Below are 18,988 nucleotides of genomic sequence, written 5' to 3' on the forward strand. Positions count from 1 at the left end.
ATGATTTAACAAAGAATTTACATTTCAATTCTCGATAACAAGACATAAACACAAATTATTGAAATGACTGTCAATCAAATTAAAAATTTGAATTGATTCATTTAGATTGTTATGACTTAAATTTAAAAATGAAAACATACACAGGTTTGACATGGGAAAATGAGTGTCGATGTCCCTACCTATTGGAGCCTCAATTCTAATATTATATATTAATTGCTATTAAGTAACCATTTAGTATTTGTATGTATGTTCCTCATACACGAAGTCCAGATAAATACTCAGAAACATTTGTAAATGGATAGTCCCAAAATATAAACATGAACCGTCCATTAGTGTCCACATCAAACGTCACTTAATTTGTGGAATACATCTCTAGGAATTTTATAATCAAAATATGGATTTAACATTGAACTTTATAGATTTTACATTAATCTTGAACTTTTTACATTTGATATTATTTATTAAAAACGTTGAAAGTCGAGGAACTATGCTAGAACCGCCTCAGAGATCCAGTTTGTGGCGTGTACGACCTTGGAAAAAGGATAAAACGATTCCTAAAAATTTGGAGGATTATGGTTTGAATTGTGGTGGATTCTGGGTATGTATTTTTCTATAAATACTTTACGCAGTTCTGTAACAACGAAATCTCATAAAATAATTAATTGTATACTTTCAATCTTATACAGAACACAAACAAATGTGATTGCAAACTATTATAACATTCTTTGGCTTGAAGCGTAAATGTTCTCAATATAGATAAGCATACCAAATTTATTCAAAACAGGATATTACGATTTAGCCACAAAAGAGTAATGATTTATTATATTCTTGTTCAAATAAGTTATTCAAACCAAAAAGAAGTCAAGATTAAAAGAACGTTTTAAAACTTTCTGGCTTTATAAGTGATGAATTGTAGTGCCATAAAGGTTTTTTTTGTCGTTCTTACTACATCCGTATAGTTACGCTAGCATCGGAGCCGGTGGTGGGGAAAAAGAGGGAATTAGACAGTAAAAGCTTTTTCAATTTGTTTTGTGTTTTTTTTTTTGCTTCTCACTTTCAAAAATCGCCCTCCTCTTTTCCCTCTGCTACTATCCCACTAAGTTAAACTGTTTCTTCGTTGACTTGACAAAATAAAAGTTTTGATAAATACAAGTAATCAACATTACAAATGTAAATCATGTTTGGTTATTAAATCAATTTTTAAGAAATATGGATTGTCACTGTAAAAGTGGGCATACAAAACCACTCGAAATTCAAATTACAAAACAAAGGAGCAACCATACAGTTCCATTAATGTAGGGAAAGTTAACAATAGTGAAAGAAAAGGCATCGATTTATAATTAGTTCCTCGGTAAAAATAAATGAAGAAATATAATTTTGAGTGTATTGTTTTGTTCAGTTTGCTCTTGTGTATGGCTGTCGCGCAAATGTCCCACGTTAGGAGGAGGGTTATGTGCCCCCTAAACATGTTTAACACAGCCACTGTTCAAGGTTTACTCATTTGAATTGTGTTACATTTTGTTATGTCAAGAAGGGTTTTTGCTCATTGTTGAAGCCGTACGGTGATTAATAGTTGCTAACATTCACGTCATTCTGTATCTGATGTATAGTTGTCTCATTGACAATCATTTCACATCTCCTTAGTTTATATTGATAATAAAACAATTACATAAAGTTCGATCAGACGTGTATCCCATATCACCATTTTTAAAATTTAATCAGACCTGTAAATTTATTACCCTTAATGAGGATGTAATTGACAATGAAAAATTAGCTATATTCAATACATAAACTGTCGTGTATCAATATTTAAATAATATAACTACTTTAAAAAACATGTATACTAAGAATGTGATTTTTATGACAATAATTGTCATTTAACATGCATGAACAAAATAAAGAAAGTGTGCATTAAAAGTAAAAGCTTGTAATTTTCAATGATATGACTTTTATTATGAAACTACCAAGGAAATAGGGGTCTGATTGACACGAGTCACTTAATTGGACAAAAAAATTCATTTCTTTTTATCTTAAAAAACATTTTCCATATAAAAAATGTCTGGTGAAACTTCAACCGCATTGAAAGTGTCGATGTAGCGTGTTCATCTTAAATGCGGGAGATCATGAGTTTGATCCAGAATATGGTCTAAATAGACATCAATGATTACTTCCTCTTCTCCGGAAAGCGAATGGCCTCTTGAAATAAGAATACCACTAGGAGTCAAAATACTGTTTTTTAATTGGGTTATACAAGTATGTCATTGAATCCGACTCAGTTTGTCGGTCTAGTATCAAAAAGAGTTCATATCAATATCATATTAAGATGGTATGAACATGAGTATGTACGGCATATTAACGGCGATATGGTATTAAACATCTGTACATCTTAATATATTTCAAGGGTAAATGCTATATAATATGACATGTGCTATAGTTGGCAATGAAACAACTATCCAGCAGACCCTTTAACAATGGGCCAAACCAAACCATATAATCAGCTAAAAATGGGCCAAACATGACAAAATATGAAACAAATCAGACGACAAAAACCATGCAGCAATAAAGGAAAAACAAGTGACAACCACTTAACTACTGACTTCGGGTAGAATGCGGTTAAACATATGTGTGAGGGCTTTACCCTCACCTAACCTGGCACAGTGGTAGAACAAAATAACATTAATTGAACCGGTTTTTGAATGTAAGGATCATGGTAACTGACGAGGGGTGGTACATAGTAACCATTCATGAAGTTAAGGGTCAGTTGTTCCGATTGATATGTGAAGGCTTTATAGTCATCACCATAAAAGTCATATCATAGAAATTCAAAGACTAATTTATTCTAAAATTTGAGATCCAGAAGGGGAAAGACGTATTGAGTACATCAAAGTATCAAACAATAGACACTTCACAGTCACGTATTTTTCTGGATGAAAGACACCATGAAGAGCCTCGATCTCCCTTAAAAAGTCTTATTCATTCAAGTTAAGAAACGAATTCAATCATTATTTAATGTATATGGTCCCATGAAAACTTGTGCCGGCATCACAGTCAGTCTTAAGCTTCCCAAAGCTATTTACAATTGAATCAGTCTCAAATTTACAATAAAACTATATACAATCTGTGACTACTTCCTATCAGAGCCTGCGTGCAGAGCAGCCCTGAATCCCTCTATTGTATATGCCGAGGTGATTTTAGATAGAAGTTGATGGTCTTTGGAAATACTGATTGTCCATAGGCATCAGTGTTCATTCTTTTTTGATAGAAATGGACTTTACCTCTTGTCCGACAGTTGTTTTGGGATTAAAAATTATTGTCCGTCTATATCTATTAGCTCATGCTGTATCTTAAATAGAATACATAGTTAGATTCATCGGTGGCCCGTTCCAATCAAAACGCTAAGTTGTTATCATTTAAATCTCTTAACTATTCTATCCTTATCAAACGTTTATAAATCTGAAATGAATGTCAGTTGTTATCACCCATTTTGTAATTGCAGCGACTGCATGGAATTAACAAAGGCCAGTGTGGCGTCTGTGGGGATCCGTATGATGCTGTTTCCCGTCAAAACGAGCCTGGCGGGAAATATGCAAATGGTATAATAGTGCGCAGATACAGACAACACCGGAAGTTTATAAATGTAACACTCGATATTACTTCAAATATTGGTGGCCATTTTGAATTTCGATTATGTCCGCATAATAATGTGACTAAAGTTGTTACTCAGGAATGTTTAGACAGGAATAGATTAACAATAGAAGGTCACGGACTTAAGTTTATTCCAACAGATGAAAGAAAGTACAAGTTAGCATTATTAATGCCAGATGACGTGACGTGTAAGCAGTGCGTGCTTCAGTGGAAATGGCGTGGAGGTAAGTAGTGTTACTTATAATATTTAAAAAAAAGTATTTCTAGGTTGACTAATTAGTCCATGATCGAGCTTTAGCCAAACGTATTTGTAAAACTATCTGCAGGCATACGAATACATGCATATGGCACTGATAAACCTCGGAACCTTTTATAACTTACTATGCGGTATGAATTTTTCTCATTGTTAAAGGCCCTACGGTGATCTATAAATGCCAACTTCTACGTCATTTGGTCTTAGGTGGAAAGTTGTCTCATTAATTGTTAATCATACCATATCTTCATATTTTTCACAGTGCGCATGCTCTGACTTGATAAGACGTCTTTTTTTTCTGGGGAAAAAAAATGTAAAGAAAATGGATTTATAATTAAACTTTAAACGGAGGATTGAGTATATAAGGATGAAATTAATATTGTGATAGTGACGATGAACTAATATTTGAAGTTTTTTATCCTGATTATGATTTGACACTATATGGAATATTGTGTGTGAGCTGTTCTCAACAGATTGTAGGTATTCGTTTAAAACTGTTAACTGTGTAATAATAAACAACAACAAACAATATAAACATTCCAAGTTCCTGTTTTGCATACCAGCCTTACACTGTTAATCCACCTTTTTTATTACAAAACTACGACATTCATCCTTAATCACTGACAAAATGCAACCCGAAACTCCAGTAAATACAAACAGGCTCCGTCATCACAGCAAGCCTACACCACCTGAACAAGATTCAAGTAAAAAATTCGCAATGTCTTCTCCGGGTTCCTCACCCGTTCATGTTGACCCTAACGCTATTCATCATGCTTCTGTCCCTGCAGGCCTCAGCTCTCTGCAATACCAACCAACGACTGGAACTACATCTGAAACTTTACCGCAGCCAATTACATGCACTTTAGCCCAGTCAGATATCCTTCAAATAGCCTTGCAATTAAAAGAGATGATACATTGTGAGATCGACTACACAATCAAAGCCACAATAGGCTGTTGTCTGCTCTATGGTCGGGTTGTTATCTCTTTGACACATTCCCCATTTCCATTCTCAATTTTAAGGTATAACTGTGTGAATTGAATTTATAGCAAAGAGAATAACCAATTCTTGCTACAGTTTTGGTTTGGGTTGTTTTGTTAGATCAATGACGTATTCTGTTCCTTCTAATTTCGTCCTTGTTTGGACTATATTATGTAGTTTGGACTATACTATGTAGTTTGGACTAAATTATGTAGTTTGGGTATTTGTGACACTTGTTTTCTTTTTACTCTTTTGTTCGAAGTTTGTTACGCGTGGGAGATACCAAGGGGACATTCAAAACTCATTAGTCAGGTTAAACTGTCATATGACAATGTATGATTAAAAGAGAGGCGAAAGATACCAGAGGGACATTCAAACTCATAAGTCGAAAATAAACTGACAACGCCATGGCTTAAATAAGAAAAAGACCAACAGACAAACAATAGTGAAAAAACACAACATAGAAAACTAAATACTGACCAACATGAACCCCACCAAAACCTGGGGGTTATCTTAGATGCTCCGGAAGGGTAAGTAGATCCTGCTCCACATGAGGCACCCGTCGTGTTGCTCATCTAAGTACAAACCCGGTGATAAGTCTAATTCGGTAGGTCACATTCGGGAAAAGTGGACGGGATTGTAGTAACGACATTAGGAACATATCCGCTATCATGTGTGAAACGGATATTCTCTAACGGTCAACCAACTCGTGGTGGCGTCTGTAAAACTTACGAAGGGATTATTTCAACTTCACCACTTGGAACTCTTGGTTTAGTAGCTTCCTTGTGAGCAGCAACCCTCTTTCTAGGAAATCATGATAGGAAATACAAGCCCTGGAATACCGTATCAACTGGGAGATATATACTTCGAAAACTATGAAAACATTATTTTTAGGATAAATTCCAGACTGTTTTAACCATGTTAATTTTATTTTATAATCTCAAATTGTAGCCATCAGTTATGTACTTTCTTTTAGCAGTGAATTTAATTAATAAAGTAACTGTAATTGATGATCTATGACATCTAGACAGTTATTTGTGTGAGTGACCTTGACTTGTTTTACAGATGATGATTTGATTAAAAATAAAATTTGAATGTGATATTTTTCATTTACGTAGACAAGGATATAGCTATAACTTATAAATGCCAACAGTTCAGATCTAATAACAAGACACAGAGGCACTCAAATTACCCCAAGAATTAACAAAGTCATAACAGATAACAGACTCGGTTTAAATAAAGCAGCAGTTGGGTAAATTATAGTGTGTTGGCTGGATGTAGCCATTTCGCGTTTTCGGCTTTGATAAACGACCAGGCAAAAATAAGGAAACTAAAAAAAAAGAAGCGTTATATTCGGTGTTTAGCCTTCTAGTGTTTTCGACTTATCAGAGTAGTGTTGTTGATTTAGCTGTAATGTGAATGTTGTTTGAAAGCTCATGTGAGGACATGAATAACTTTCAAGATGTGGAACAGCAATAAAAGCCCTTCCCAATAAAGAACATCATTTATTTTTTTTATTTTTTGTGTAACCCCTTCCCATATTTCTTTCTTTCCCCTATCAAAATATGCTGGTTTATTATATAACAATGCCGAGAACTCTAAAATATCTGGAGGGCGGCTGTTCAGAAGGGATCATTTAATACATGTTCAGTCGTAAGACAAAAAATATAGTTCTGTTTCCTGTAGCTGTCTCCCGAAATACAATAAATGGTCATATCTATAAAATTTCATTACGCCTATGCTAAAAGTCATTTATATATATATATATATTATGGAAAATGAAGTTGTAAGCGTTTAAATGAAAGTTTGCATGATTTATGAGCCTATATATCAATAATAAACACGATTTAGATCAATTTTGGTAAGATTAGAATATATTTTTGTAATTTATGTGCGTACAGTGTCAGGGTAACACATTTCAAATGAATTTTTGCCTGTTATTTTATTGCCTCGAAATCTGCAAAAAATGAACTACACAGGCAAATTTTGCTCACGTGAAATTTACATGAATCTCACGTGAAATTCACGTTTAAATTTCACATGAAATTCAACTCAAACAAGCTTATACGTGACACTCACTTGAAAATTTGTTACCGATACTTCTACTTCTACTTCTACCATATAGTGACCGCCTTCAACAAATTGAAGATTATGTCACAGGAGGAAACTTACAACAAGACATAGATTGATATATATACAATCTTTAAAAAATACGAAAAAATTTAAAAAAAAAATGCTTTGTATAATTAAGTATGATGTAATAGTTGAGTTAATATTGATGCTTTGAAATTGGAGATTTGAAAGAGTCTACTGAAGTGCAATTTACAATGTTGTCCGGTAGTTTGTTCCAGTCGGTAATAGTACTTAGTCTAGATCAACCGTTAAATAGTTTCTCACTATGAATATCAAACTATTAAGTAATGATTTCAAAAGCACAAAGCATCTTAAAAATTGAACACGATACGTTTCATAACAGTTTAGTGTAGAAAATTCAAGACATTTAGTGAAAAAAATATGTGTGTACCTTTTTATCTGTCTATGCTGTTACTAGCAAATATATTAATGACAACAGCATTATACTTATAAAAAGAGCAGTTACGTGTTGCATGTAGATACTTTATTCTCTAAAACCAATTAAAATAGGTACAACGAAGGAAACATAATGATTAAACATACAATGCGTAAGGTGATACATGGAGTAAATTTATACAAAAGACAATACAAAAACAAAATAGAAAACAAAAAAACAAAATACAAAATACAAAAGTAAAAAAACAAACAAGAAACAAAAAGAATCCCAGAAATATGATATTAATGAAAATTAAAAGATAGAAATAGATACATAATAAAATGTCCTTTAGCCAGAGGGACTGCATTTTTCATTTATTACTCTAATAAAGTTACACGGTCATTTTAAAGTTGAAATCCTTTTTGTATTAAACAGAGAGTGAAATTTGGTTTTATGTAATAATATGACGGAAGGAGATTTGTCCTTTAGATTTCTACAGCAGAGCATTTCATGATGTAATGATAATCCTCGCCTATTTCTTGCATATTACAGATATTACATGTTCTTTCTAATTTGTCATGAGAATATCAAAATAATCTTCAAAATTCAAGTCTTCTTTTAAAATCCTGTAATTTAGACATTTCGGGGACTTCTGAATGTCTGCATACCATATTTGTTTATACTGGTCACCGAGTGTTTGTTTTATGCTTAATGATAGCCACTTATGTTCATTCTGAAGGTGGAAAGTATAAGTAAGTCCGCATTCGTTGAGAATTGAATAAACCTAATTTATCCAAGACAGATTGAAACCGTTAATTATATTATGAAAATATGCCAAGTTATATATACTTGATGACAACTTCTCACCTCCATTTACAAGTTTACATCAGTATGAAATAATTCTTGTTTTAATAGATATGCTTAATAGGCATCGCCCAGTTTCTCCATATTGTGGGGTGCGCCTTTTCATATGTAAAAAGTGTTTTAAAATGTTCAAATGTACTTATGGATTTTACAATGATGTCGAACAAATCAATTTGAAATTTTTTCGAATGATTGTAATTTCTACCTTTTTTTAATGCCCCGTACATAGTTTTGGTAGCGTTTTCAGCTTATTTTGTTTAGCTTTATTAAATGACCCTGTTCTATTATGAAGAATTAAATCTTCCCCATCGAAATACAGTTTCGAATCGATTGGTTGTCTTCCTTTGCCAATATCTATACTTTTGTTTTTGAGACATTCACTTTTAATGTCCACATTTTACAATATTCGCTAAAGCATTGAAGTTTCTTTTGGAGATCGTCTTTCGATTCTGCCATGAAAACAGAATCATCTGCATATAAAATATATTGGAAACCAGGACCAAAACATTATCACTGCATATAAGGGAGTAGTTATTTCAGAACAGCTTTCATAACTATACAAATCTGTCTGTCCTGTTACTATGGCTACAGTAACAGGATAGAAAATATTTGGCTAAAACGTCTTTAAAAAGTATATAATTACATATTTTTTACACATACCGTAACAGGATAGACAGAACGGGTAACATGATAGACAAAACGGGTAACAGGATAGAACTTTAAATGGTGATATATCGTTAACGTAACTATGTTCCTGTAACTCAAAACAAAATGACAAAAACAAAGCAATATGCGAGGGAATTACTTGTAGAAAGAAAAATAAACTGAACATTATTAATTGTTATCTTAGACTAACATTGCTGTTGGTTTATTTGATAAACTTTGAAAAGCGATTTTTAGAGGTCTTTTTCGGTACAAGATGGAAAATTAACAAGCAATCTATCTATATACAGAAAGAAAATATATAGAAGTTTTGTTCTTAAACACCACTCTATACGCCACTAAACACAAGCTTAAAATTTTATCAAGACCTTTTATAAACCTTTTGAACATATTAACAGGAGAGACAAAATATTGCACCACCTATCAAAAAATATTTTGATATATTCCTGTATGACATTATTATGATTGCATTTGTTTTATGTTTTTCTAAAAGTTAGTTTGTTTGATTTGCTTATAAAGAGGTTGGTTTAGTGGTACATAACACTACAGGGAGATAACTCTTTAAAAATCAGCTGAACGTTTTAATTGCATTCTATTGCTAAGGAAATATTAAGCTTCTCAATGATCAAAATTAGTGTTTGTCAAACTGCTATATATCCAATGAAAATTTTCCGATAAAGTGTGTGGTTCAAGTTTTTGCGTGAACCCCTGAGGTGATCAAAATTAGTGTTTGTCAAACTGCTATATATCCAATGAAATTTTTCCGATAAAGTGTGTGGTTCAATTTTTTTGCGTGAACCCTCAGGGGTTCACGCATATAAATTAGTTAGAAATATAGTCTATGGAGGAATATTCGGAAGCTAAATTATTGTTCATTCGGAACACCTATTCATCTTATCTATATTAGCTTCCTGCAATTAAGAGCACCTCCATACGGGGTATCTAAGATATTTAAATCATGACAATAAAGAATTTTCACAGATCGCGAATTCACTTATCTGATATATGATAATAAACAATCTATAGATCCTTTTCAAACATGTATATTTATTGTAAAGCTACATTTCATGCATTCAAGGGTTTACTGACTTGAGCAAAGTTGACAGTTGTACCCTTTGATAAACAAGTGAAAGATAAATGGTCAAGATTTAATTATAACGACCTATGCATATGGTATCAAACATCTGTGTCTAGATATTCACAGAGAGATATTTTAAAATAGTGCTATGACTTTCACATAATGAGTTATAGTGGGCTTTGGGCTTTGATTTGTAACAATAAAATCATTATGCATACTTGTAATTTTGACAAATCAGATAAAAAAATATATTTCAAATGAAAATAAAACAAGTAAAATATCAAAAGACTATTCGTTAATATACATTTTTTACAACTTTTACTGTTTTCTTTTTACAGTATTCTCTATCAATTAAATTATCTTGTAAGCTAATTAAATGTTTATTTAATTCATTGATGTCACTATTATTTCTTATATTATTCACACACTGTAAATTAATACTCTGAAATTTATGTGTGTTTTGGATGTGCACTAGTGATTGGTAAATATTGAAACGTTTCTGTGTTTTTAATATATGTGACTTAACATCAAGAATTCCATTATTATGGAATCGATCACCTTTGTACACTTCGGTATCTAAAAAGAGGGTGGTAAAAAAAAGGGGGGGTCTGAACACGGAAACACGTGAAATAACAAATCGCAAAAAACGTTGCACGGAAAAAAACACTCTGGAAAAACGAAGCCAAGGAATAAAATCGTAAGTATTCAGGAAAAAAGTACCAAAAGTTATTACTCAGCCGTTCTTGGAGATCATGCAGTCATTATAAATTGACATGGCGAGCCTGCATGTGGTAACTTTTTAGCGTCCTCTAAGTTGCATACGATTTATCATAGTAATATAATAGGCTATTAATAAATATCTTGGGACCAGTTAATTAGTTTATAATTTAAAACTATATCTGGGCTGACTTTGAATTAGTCCCGGTTTACTTTTTAATCATATGTGGGACAAGCACGAGAAAATAGGAGTACCGACACGAAACACGGGAAATAAGGGAAAACACGAAGCACGCACGCCGAACCAAACACGAGAAAACGAGAAATAAAACGTCGAAACACGAAATCACGTGAAATAAAAAGACCGAAAACGTTGCACGAAAATAACCCTTTACCACCCTCTTAATAGGTCATACTAGATGTCGACACCTCATATTAGAACTAAAGTAGATGGCCAATTTCGTTTGCTAGGTTAAAGAAATCTTCAACTTGCTCTAATTTGCCTGTGAAGACCATAAAACCGTCATCCCTATTGACAGTGTAATTTGATGTTTTCTCTCCATTAGAACTTGTCTAAGATTTTAATGAATAGGACAGACAGATGCAGATTTGTGCATGTTGGTGAAAATATACCACCCATGGGCGCTCCTATAATGTGTTTGTATAACAGTCCATTAAACTCAGATTCATTGTTTCTAAGCCGAATTAATTTAACAAATGCAGTTAAATCTATTTTGTTGAGAATCTTTAAAGTATATTCTCCTGTGTGTCAATTAATTCTAATGCAGTTTCTTCTAAATTATCAATGATCATATTTGTGTACCTTAACGTACATCATAGGCAATAAGAATGCATTCTTTTTTGACCTCGTGTGACTCTATTTTATAAATCGAATCTTTTTATCTTGAATGTAAAAGTTATGCCTCTTCAATAATGGTTTTATAATTAGATAGTAAGTATCTCTCGCGGGAGAGTTGCATTTATTGATGATTGATCGGTAACGAACATTAATGTGTCCTGCTAGCTGACCAGTTCGCAACGCCTCATTACTTATATCTAGATTAATTTTATGAATTTTTGGAAGAAGGTACATGTGTCCCCCATGTTGAATCATTATTATTCTTTAAGAAATTATACGTCTGGGAATCTATTTTTTTCCCTCATTGCTTTATATTTAACACTTCTCTCGACATGCCAAAATTGTAATGATTTACAATAAAAAGAAAATATTATCTTCCACACACATGACCATGCAAACACTGATATATAATTTCTTATTCAGTTGAATTAATAATTATAATAAAAAAGTTCTAAGGTTCACGTGTTGTCTTTTTTTTTTTTTAAAGAAACTTGTTTGAAATTTTTATATTTTTGTCAAAATGTCAAAGTAAGTATTTTGTCAAAATTTTATGAAAATTAAACGAGCCAAATTAATTTTAGTCAAGGTGTTTGGTACCACCTTAATCTAGTTACTTTTATTCAATATTTCAATTTCAAAATTCGACATTTTATTTAAATGACCCATTTCTGGTGTATGTAAAATATTTTAAACGATAAACTCATTTTACCTGCTACTGCATACTCTTTGTTATGCCAGAAGTCAAGAAACAGTAACTGCGAGTATCTTTATTTCGGACTTCGGTGCTTTGTGTCTATTGTTCTATGTTAGTTGTTTTAGTGCCTAGTGCCGAGCTTTTGGGTTAAGCCAATTGCTGATGATTTTTACAGTTTGTTCTATGTTGTGCTGGTACACCTCTATCCCAGGTGAGGGGAGGGGTTGAGGGCTCACAAACAGGTTAACCCCTTTATGTGCCTATCCCAACTCATAACCTGTAGTTCAAAGGTTTTCGTTGGTTCATGTATGTGATATTTGTTTTTCGTAAATTGTTTTTTTTTTGTAAATTAGGCCGTTAGTTTTCTCGTTTTAATCGTTTCATATTTTTCATGTCGGGGCCTTTTATAGCCGATTATGCGGTATGGGTTTTCCTCATTGACAATCATGCCATCTCCTTATTTTTATAAGTAAATATATACTTGTTGGCCTATAAACGGAAAATATAGAACTTAGTCTACTTAATAAAAAGATACGATAGCTATTTCCTGTCTCTGGAATGTCATGCCGAAATTGCAAAAAATTAAAGAGCTTGTATATTTTCATTGTACATTCATTAATAGGAATGGAATAGCCAGTAATAATAAAAATAACATGTATTAATGATTAACAAGATCATTAGTATATACATGTAACACAGTGATTGATAGTTTGTGGTATGAATGTTGTTGTCAAACAAACAAAAAATTCTGCCTTTTACGAATATGTGATAAACGGAAATTCCTTCAATTTGAAATCCTCCAATGTTATTATTAGAAATTGTGGTTCGGAAGTGTTTTTACAAAAAAGCGTCACTAATCATAGTTTTTAACCTCGCTAATATTTTGTTTTATCTCGCTCGAATACAACATACAAGAATATAAAACATAAAACAAAAATACAAATACAATATACAAATAATAAACGGCAGTACGTCAAAGATAATCAATCAATTAGGTCAACATACTGATATAGTAGAAGTTACACAGTTGAATGAATACACTTTTTTGAAGATTGAATACTTATTTATTGTTTTTAGAACGTCCACTGGCAAATATTGTAAGCATACTTGGTGCCACATGTGGAGCAGAATATGCTTACCCGTCCGGAGCACATGAGATCACCCCAAGTTTTTGATGGGGTTCATGTTGCCCAGTCTATCGTTTTCTATACATGTTGTGTTTAGTATACTGTTGTTTGTATGTTTGTCTTTTTACATTTTTGGCCATGGCATTGTCAGTTTATTTTCGACTAATGAGTATGAATGTCCTTTTGGTATTGGCCCCTCTTTCACGACGGAATTTTATAAGCAAAAATGCAAGAATTTAATATGATTAACAGTATTTTGTTACACCTGATTTATTCATTGTTAGTCGCTTAAATCTGTCATTATAACATATGCAGTAAAACAAGTAGAATGTTTGTGTGACAAGAGATTTTGAAAAGACACTACAGATTTCTGAATTTCGGGATTTATTAGTTTCCAAAAATGGCGACCCTAAGGCATTATCCTAGTGCTACAAGAGTTTAGATCTATCATTTTTTGTTAATGTAAAAATTACATAGCTATTCGTAAAATAACTTTTATATTTAGTATTAGTATACTTCTGATTGAAATGACAGCCTATGTATGTGTTAGTACGAGGTAAAGATTCTGCTAATACATATGGATCAGTGGGTAGCATTTTCAATGTTATCCTCTTATTTTAATCAATAAAAACTGGAGAAAAACAACATTTAAAAGGCAATAACAATCTAACATTTAGTATTTAGATGACATATATCTGAGAGGTTGATAGAGCAAATTATTACTCATTAAAAAAAAACACCTTGTCAACGTTATTTCCTGGCCGTGAACATTCAATTTGTACTCGATTGAAAAGGTTTTCTCGGGGGGTAACAAACTTGTCTACAACCCTCAAAGCTATAAGTTTGATCAACTACACTAGTATTTGGTTTAAATTTACCCGTGCTTATCTATTGACTATTTTCTCTAATACAACTTCGGTAAATTTGACGATGGCTATCGATCACATGGTTGTTGTCTGCCAATAAAAATGCTCGAATCTTTATAAAATATCCATGAAATGCTATTGTTAACTCTTTATTTATTCATTTTTAGCATACAATTGGGGGAGATGTGACGATGGATATCAAGATGTCGGATGTGGAAACCAAGAAGAATATTACAACTGCGCCGATATAGCAATTCTTCCGTCAAAGAGAGGGAAACCTTCTAAAACACCGAAACCTGTAAAAACAATCGATGAACCGACTGAACACTGGAATACAATAATAAATAAAGATATTGTAAGGGATAAAATAAAAACTACACAACCTTCTAAAGATGTCAAAACAATAACAATGAGCAAAGATGTAAATGACATTAAAACCATAGATAATATTCTAGACCAATCAAACATCGTTCCCTCCAACAATACGGAGGATGTCGCGTCGGGAATACCTGTTTATTTGCACAAACCGGAAGTTAGCACTATTCTTCCACCTATAGATGTTACAATGATTCCTACTATGGTTCCCACTTTACAAGATACAATTCATACTGATTTAGGAAAACCAGAACCCGCCCTTCCGCCTATTTTCGTAGGCAATTTGAATGATATTACTAAAGGTGTAATATCTGAGCCACTTTTACCGGAAATAAAGAGCAATATTTTTGACATCACATCCCCAAATGGAATATCTGGTGTGAACCAAGACTTGGTTCAGTCCCCTGGTAACAACATCTTCAACAGAGCACAATGGATAGCAGGTACTTTATCGCCGCCTGCTTCCGGCTTAGAATTATTGAATGCTTCCGGTGGTGGTAAAGCGACGCTTTTACATTCTGCTAATACTAATCAATCAATGTTTACAATGCATAATAAAACTGTGCTAAATGCTACTGAAAACGCCCTTGGAATTCCCGTGACTATGGAAGATACTACACTTGACCCTTTAAGTATCAACAGAAACATGAATATGCTGCGAGACATGTTTTATGGTGCTATGGCTGCTGGTGGCGATGTAGATTTAGATACTCTTTTGCCGCTCCAGTTTTTCCCTTTTGATGTATTTGCACGTAATACTCAGTCGTTTGGAGATCTAACAGACCAGTTTTTACAAAGTGTGTATGCTCTTAACAGACAGAAGCAAGCAAATGCTTCTAATGAGATGAAAAATAACGAATTGAATATGGAGCAAACAAATGTTAACTCTGATACTTCTAAAGTCAGAATTGAAAACAGTCCTGTAACACCAAAATCATCATCCACAATGGTAAAAGTTTCTGATACATTAACCGGCATGGTTAAGCCAAACAACTCTGTATCACCATTAAAAGACATTACTATGCGAAAAGAAATCACGACAGTTAATATTCCAGTCTTAAACCGGCAGCTAATTGACCCTCCTATGACCAAATCTAGAAGCATTAACGGCATGTCTTCAACAACGACAAGTCCTGTAATAAACCAGCAGCTAATTAACCCTCCTATGACCAAAAATAGGAGTATTAATGGTATTTCTTTATCAACGACAAGTCCAGTAATAAACCAACAGCTGATTAACCGTCCAACGACTGAAGGTCAGATTATAGATTTCATGCCACAAACGACAACCAATGCATGGCATGAAGTTCTATCTAGAATGAACACTTTACTAAATAATCTTAACAGTCAATTGGATACAATGGTATATGATCCAAACGGACAAGGTGGTACTCGAAATATCAATCACTTGACGAATGATGTGCACCTTAAAACACCCGTTGGGTTAACAGGAGAAATAAACAACCAGTCTAATAGAGGAACCGGAATTCCAATAGCCTTACCACTTGTTAGCGGTAATGGGCCAGGTTTAGTGGCTCAAAATGCTTTTCACAAAGGTATACATTCGTCAGAGCATGTAAAGACAGGTTAAGTAAATAAGTTAATAATAAATAAAATGGTTAAGAATATCATTTGAATGCTCATTATAAGACTCATCTGCAACAACACCATATTTACTAGTTGAAATTAATTAACGATTGCACACATTTTTCTATTAGGTGAAATATTCAAAGTTCAGAATTAGGTATAACATCTATATATATATATATTGTATTTAATCAAATAGTGTACCAGTAAATGTCCTGTGGACCAACAAGCTACAGAGACTGAGCATCGTTGACCGGTAATAATGTTTTATTATAACTACCTGCTAACTAATACGTAAATAGTTTCATAAATAAAGAGCTGGTAAATAAATGTACCAGCATTTTGTTTCTACAAATAAAACCTCCTTTACTGCATAGTCTACACTGCTGTAAGAAAATTGTAGACTCTTTTATATAAAAAATGAAAGAAGCCATCAAGTATGAATATGGCATTCATTCAATCTGGTGCGTAAACAAACATTGTAAGAACACGCTTGCAGAATAAAATATATATAGGAAACTTATTGTGTACATCAAATTGCTTAAGTCTGTATAAAGAACATCTTCGTTACTCTTGTTTTTTTTGCTCGGCGGACCATGGAATCAATATAACGTTTGTTTACTGATACCTTTGTATATGCCTCTGCTTTAGAAGAGTAACAATATGTAATCCTAACCAATCAAATAAGGGGACAGAAAAAACAAAGGGATAACTGAAAAACCCTAGCTGTTTGAAAATTTTTTTATATATCTAATAGCGAATTCATGGTTAACCTAAGAAATAAGTAAACCAAACTTCTATTAATATTGACACACTCAAATGGTTTCAGCTGTAATATTATGTAAAGTTGGAAGGTTAGTTTCGTATCATTTTGCGGTAGAGTAGAATGATAAAATTAAAAATAGTATAAATACTGTCCATGTTTTCTCATTTCAGATGGCATGGTTGTTTCCGATGTAGGTAGTTTACTTATGCAAAACCCCGGAGTCCTATATGTCGAACGTCCTTCAATAGATATTGCCTCGTCTTGGGATAAGTTGTCACAAGTGCCACTAGGATTTTTAGATAATACAATAAATCAGAATATAAATGCTCAGGAAAACAATTTTACCGGAAGTCGATTACAGGGAAATAAACCAATAGTTATTTCAGATCCAAAAACAAAATTTTCGTTCAAGAAATTAGATGCCAGAAATGTCGATGTCCTAGGAATAGCAGTTGATGCTCCAACGGTTGCCAATGAGAATTCGATTATAAGCCAACCGAAGATAAGCGTATTGAATTCACCAGAAATATTTCGAAAACAGAATTTTGTTTTCAGTGAACCTAGGAATCAACCATTATCAGATGTTACTTTGCCTAAATTAAACAAAAGAAACGCAGAAGAATCATTTCATAACTCGAACAATGTTCCAGTGAATATTAAAATAGTCGGAAACACAGGTTCTCAAGATAAAATTGTTAATGCACGAATTCTGGACAGATTGCTAAAAGGATTAAACAGTGGTATTAGTATTTCTAACACAGCTCAGAATAGATTAGAAGTAAATGAGAATGCGCCTGACATTACAACTTCAGTAAAAGCTGAGAACAATATTAATTCAATTGGAACTGGAACTAACCCTTTGAAATTGATGTCTAAAAAGAGGCAATCGAACAGCGTAAATGTCTGGACCCAATTTAAAAGTTTAATTCCAACTGAAATATCAAATTCTATTAATTCATTGTTTAATCGTACACAGAATAATGGCAAATCAAAACAATTTAATGTTTGGAATCAGTTCAAGCAAGAAAAACAACAAATAGCACCTACTGTACAAACTACAAACTCCATGGATACAGCGTTTAATTCAATCATGAACAATGGCTTATGGGTTTATCCTAAATCCACTCCGATAAAAAGAACAACTCAAGGGCCAATTTTAGGTGGGGCGACGAACAGCATGTTAGATCTCATGGCAGGTTTATGGAACTCTCAAACCACCGCTTATCCTTTGTATCAGGGAAATACAATTGTTTGATTTGTTATACCCTTTGTGAGAATTAACGTTATTTTCATTTTACTATTTCATTTAACATCAAAAGTATTCCAGTCGCATAGCTTATGCAAGTGTTTTCTTTCTCTTTGTAGGAGCTCTATAAAAAAGGTAAAATGAGCAAACTTTTATTTTGTTTTCTTTTAATTATTGCAATCAATCTTTTAAGTCCTTAGAAAATAGTTTGAATACTATTGTCATAGGCAGAATGATTATCTAATTTAAAAAACAATTTTTTTTTATAGCAGGCTGTATCATAATAAACAATTGAAATAAGTATTACAAAACATTTGACATAAAAAACGGATCCCCTATGAATTTGTTGATTGTGTGTAAAACTACGATATATGACTTTTTGTATTCAGACATTTACTGATCATTTTTTATATTAAAAGATAACATTCATTTATTAGACTAAAATTTACTCAGATACTCCGAGCATTGTTGCTATTGTGTTATTTTGTCTCCAAAAACGAAGTTTGAAAGACTTGTGTTTTTGTTCTTCTTCGTGGTTTCTCGCACCTGAACTTGTCCGCAGCAATACTCAGAAACTGCATGTCGAATATTTTTTTGATTCGAAAGGGAAAAAAATGCAGATTGGATGTATATATTTGGGAGGATCAAAAGGGGTGTGGTCTACAGTAAAACATATTGGGAAAATTTGATTTTCTTGTTTAAATTATTTTAACTTGAGAACAATAAGTGATACAGACGCGTGCTCTTCAGTAGTGACCAT

The 18,988-nt window shown here is 32.9% G+C and overlaps 1 protein-coding gene across 1 annotated transcript; it reads left to right on the top strand.

Moving 5' to 3' along the window:
* The first annotated feature begins 487 nt into the window (after positions 1–487).
* Positions 488–18,657, top strand: LOC127721133 (uncharacterized). The gene is made up of 4 exons (XM_052227807.1): positions 488–598; positions 3,497–3,869; positions 14,422–16,185; positions 17,153–18,657. The coding sequence occupies exons 1-4, from the start codon at positions 488–490 to the stop codon at positions 18,235–18,237; spliced, it is 3,333 nt and encodes a 1,110-aa protein (XP_052083767.1). The 3' UTR covers positions 18,238–18,657.
* Positions 18,658–18,988: the final 331 nt, after the last annotated feature.

The sequence above is a fragment of the Mytilus californianus genome, unplaced genomic scaffold (assembly GCF_021869535.1).
Source record: "Mytilus californianus isolate M0D057914Y unplaced genomic scaffold, xbMytCali1.0.p SCAF_12, whole genome shotgun sequence".
Classification (NCBI taxonomy): domain Eukaryota; kingdom Metazoa; phylum Mollusca; class Bivalvia; order Mytilida; family Mytilidae; genus Mytilus; species Mytilus californianus.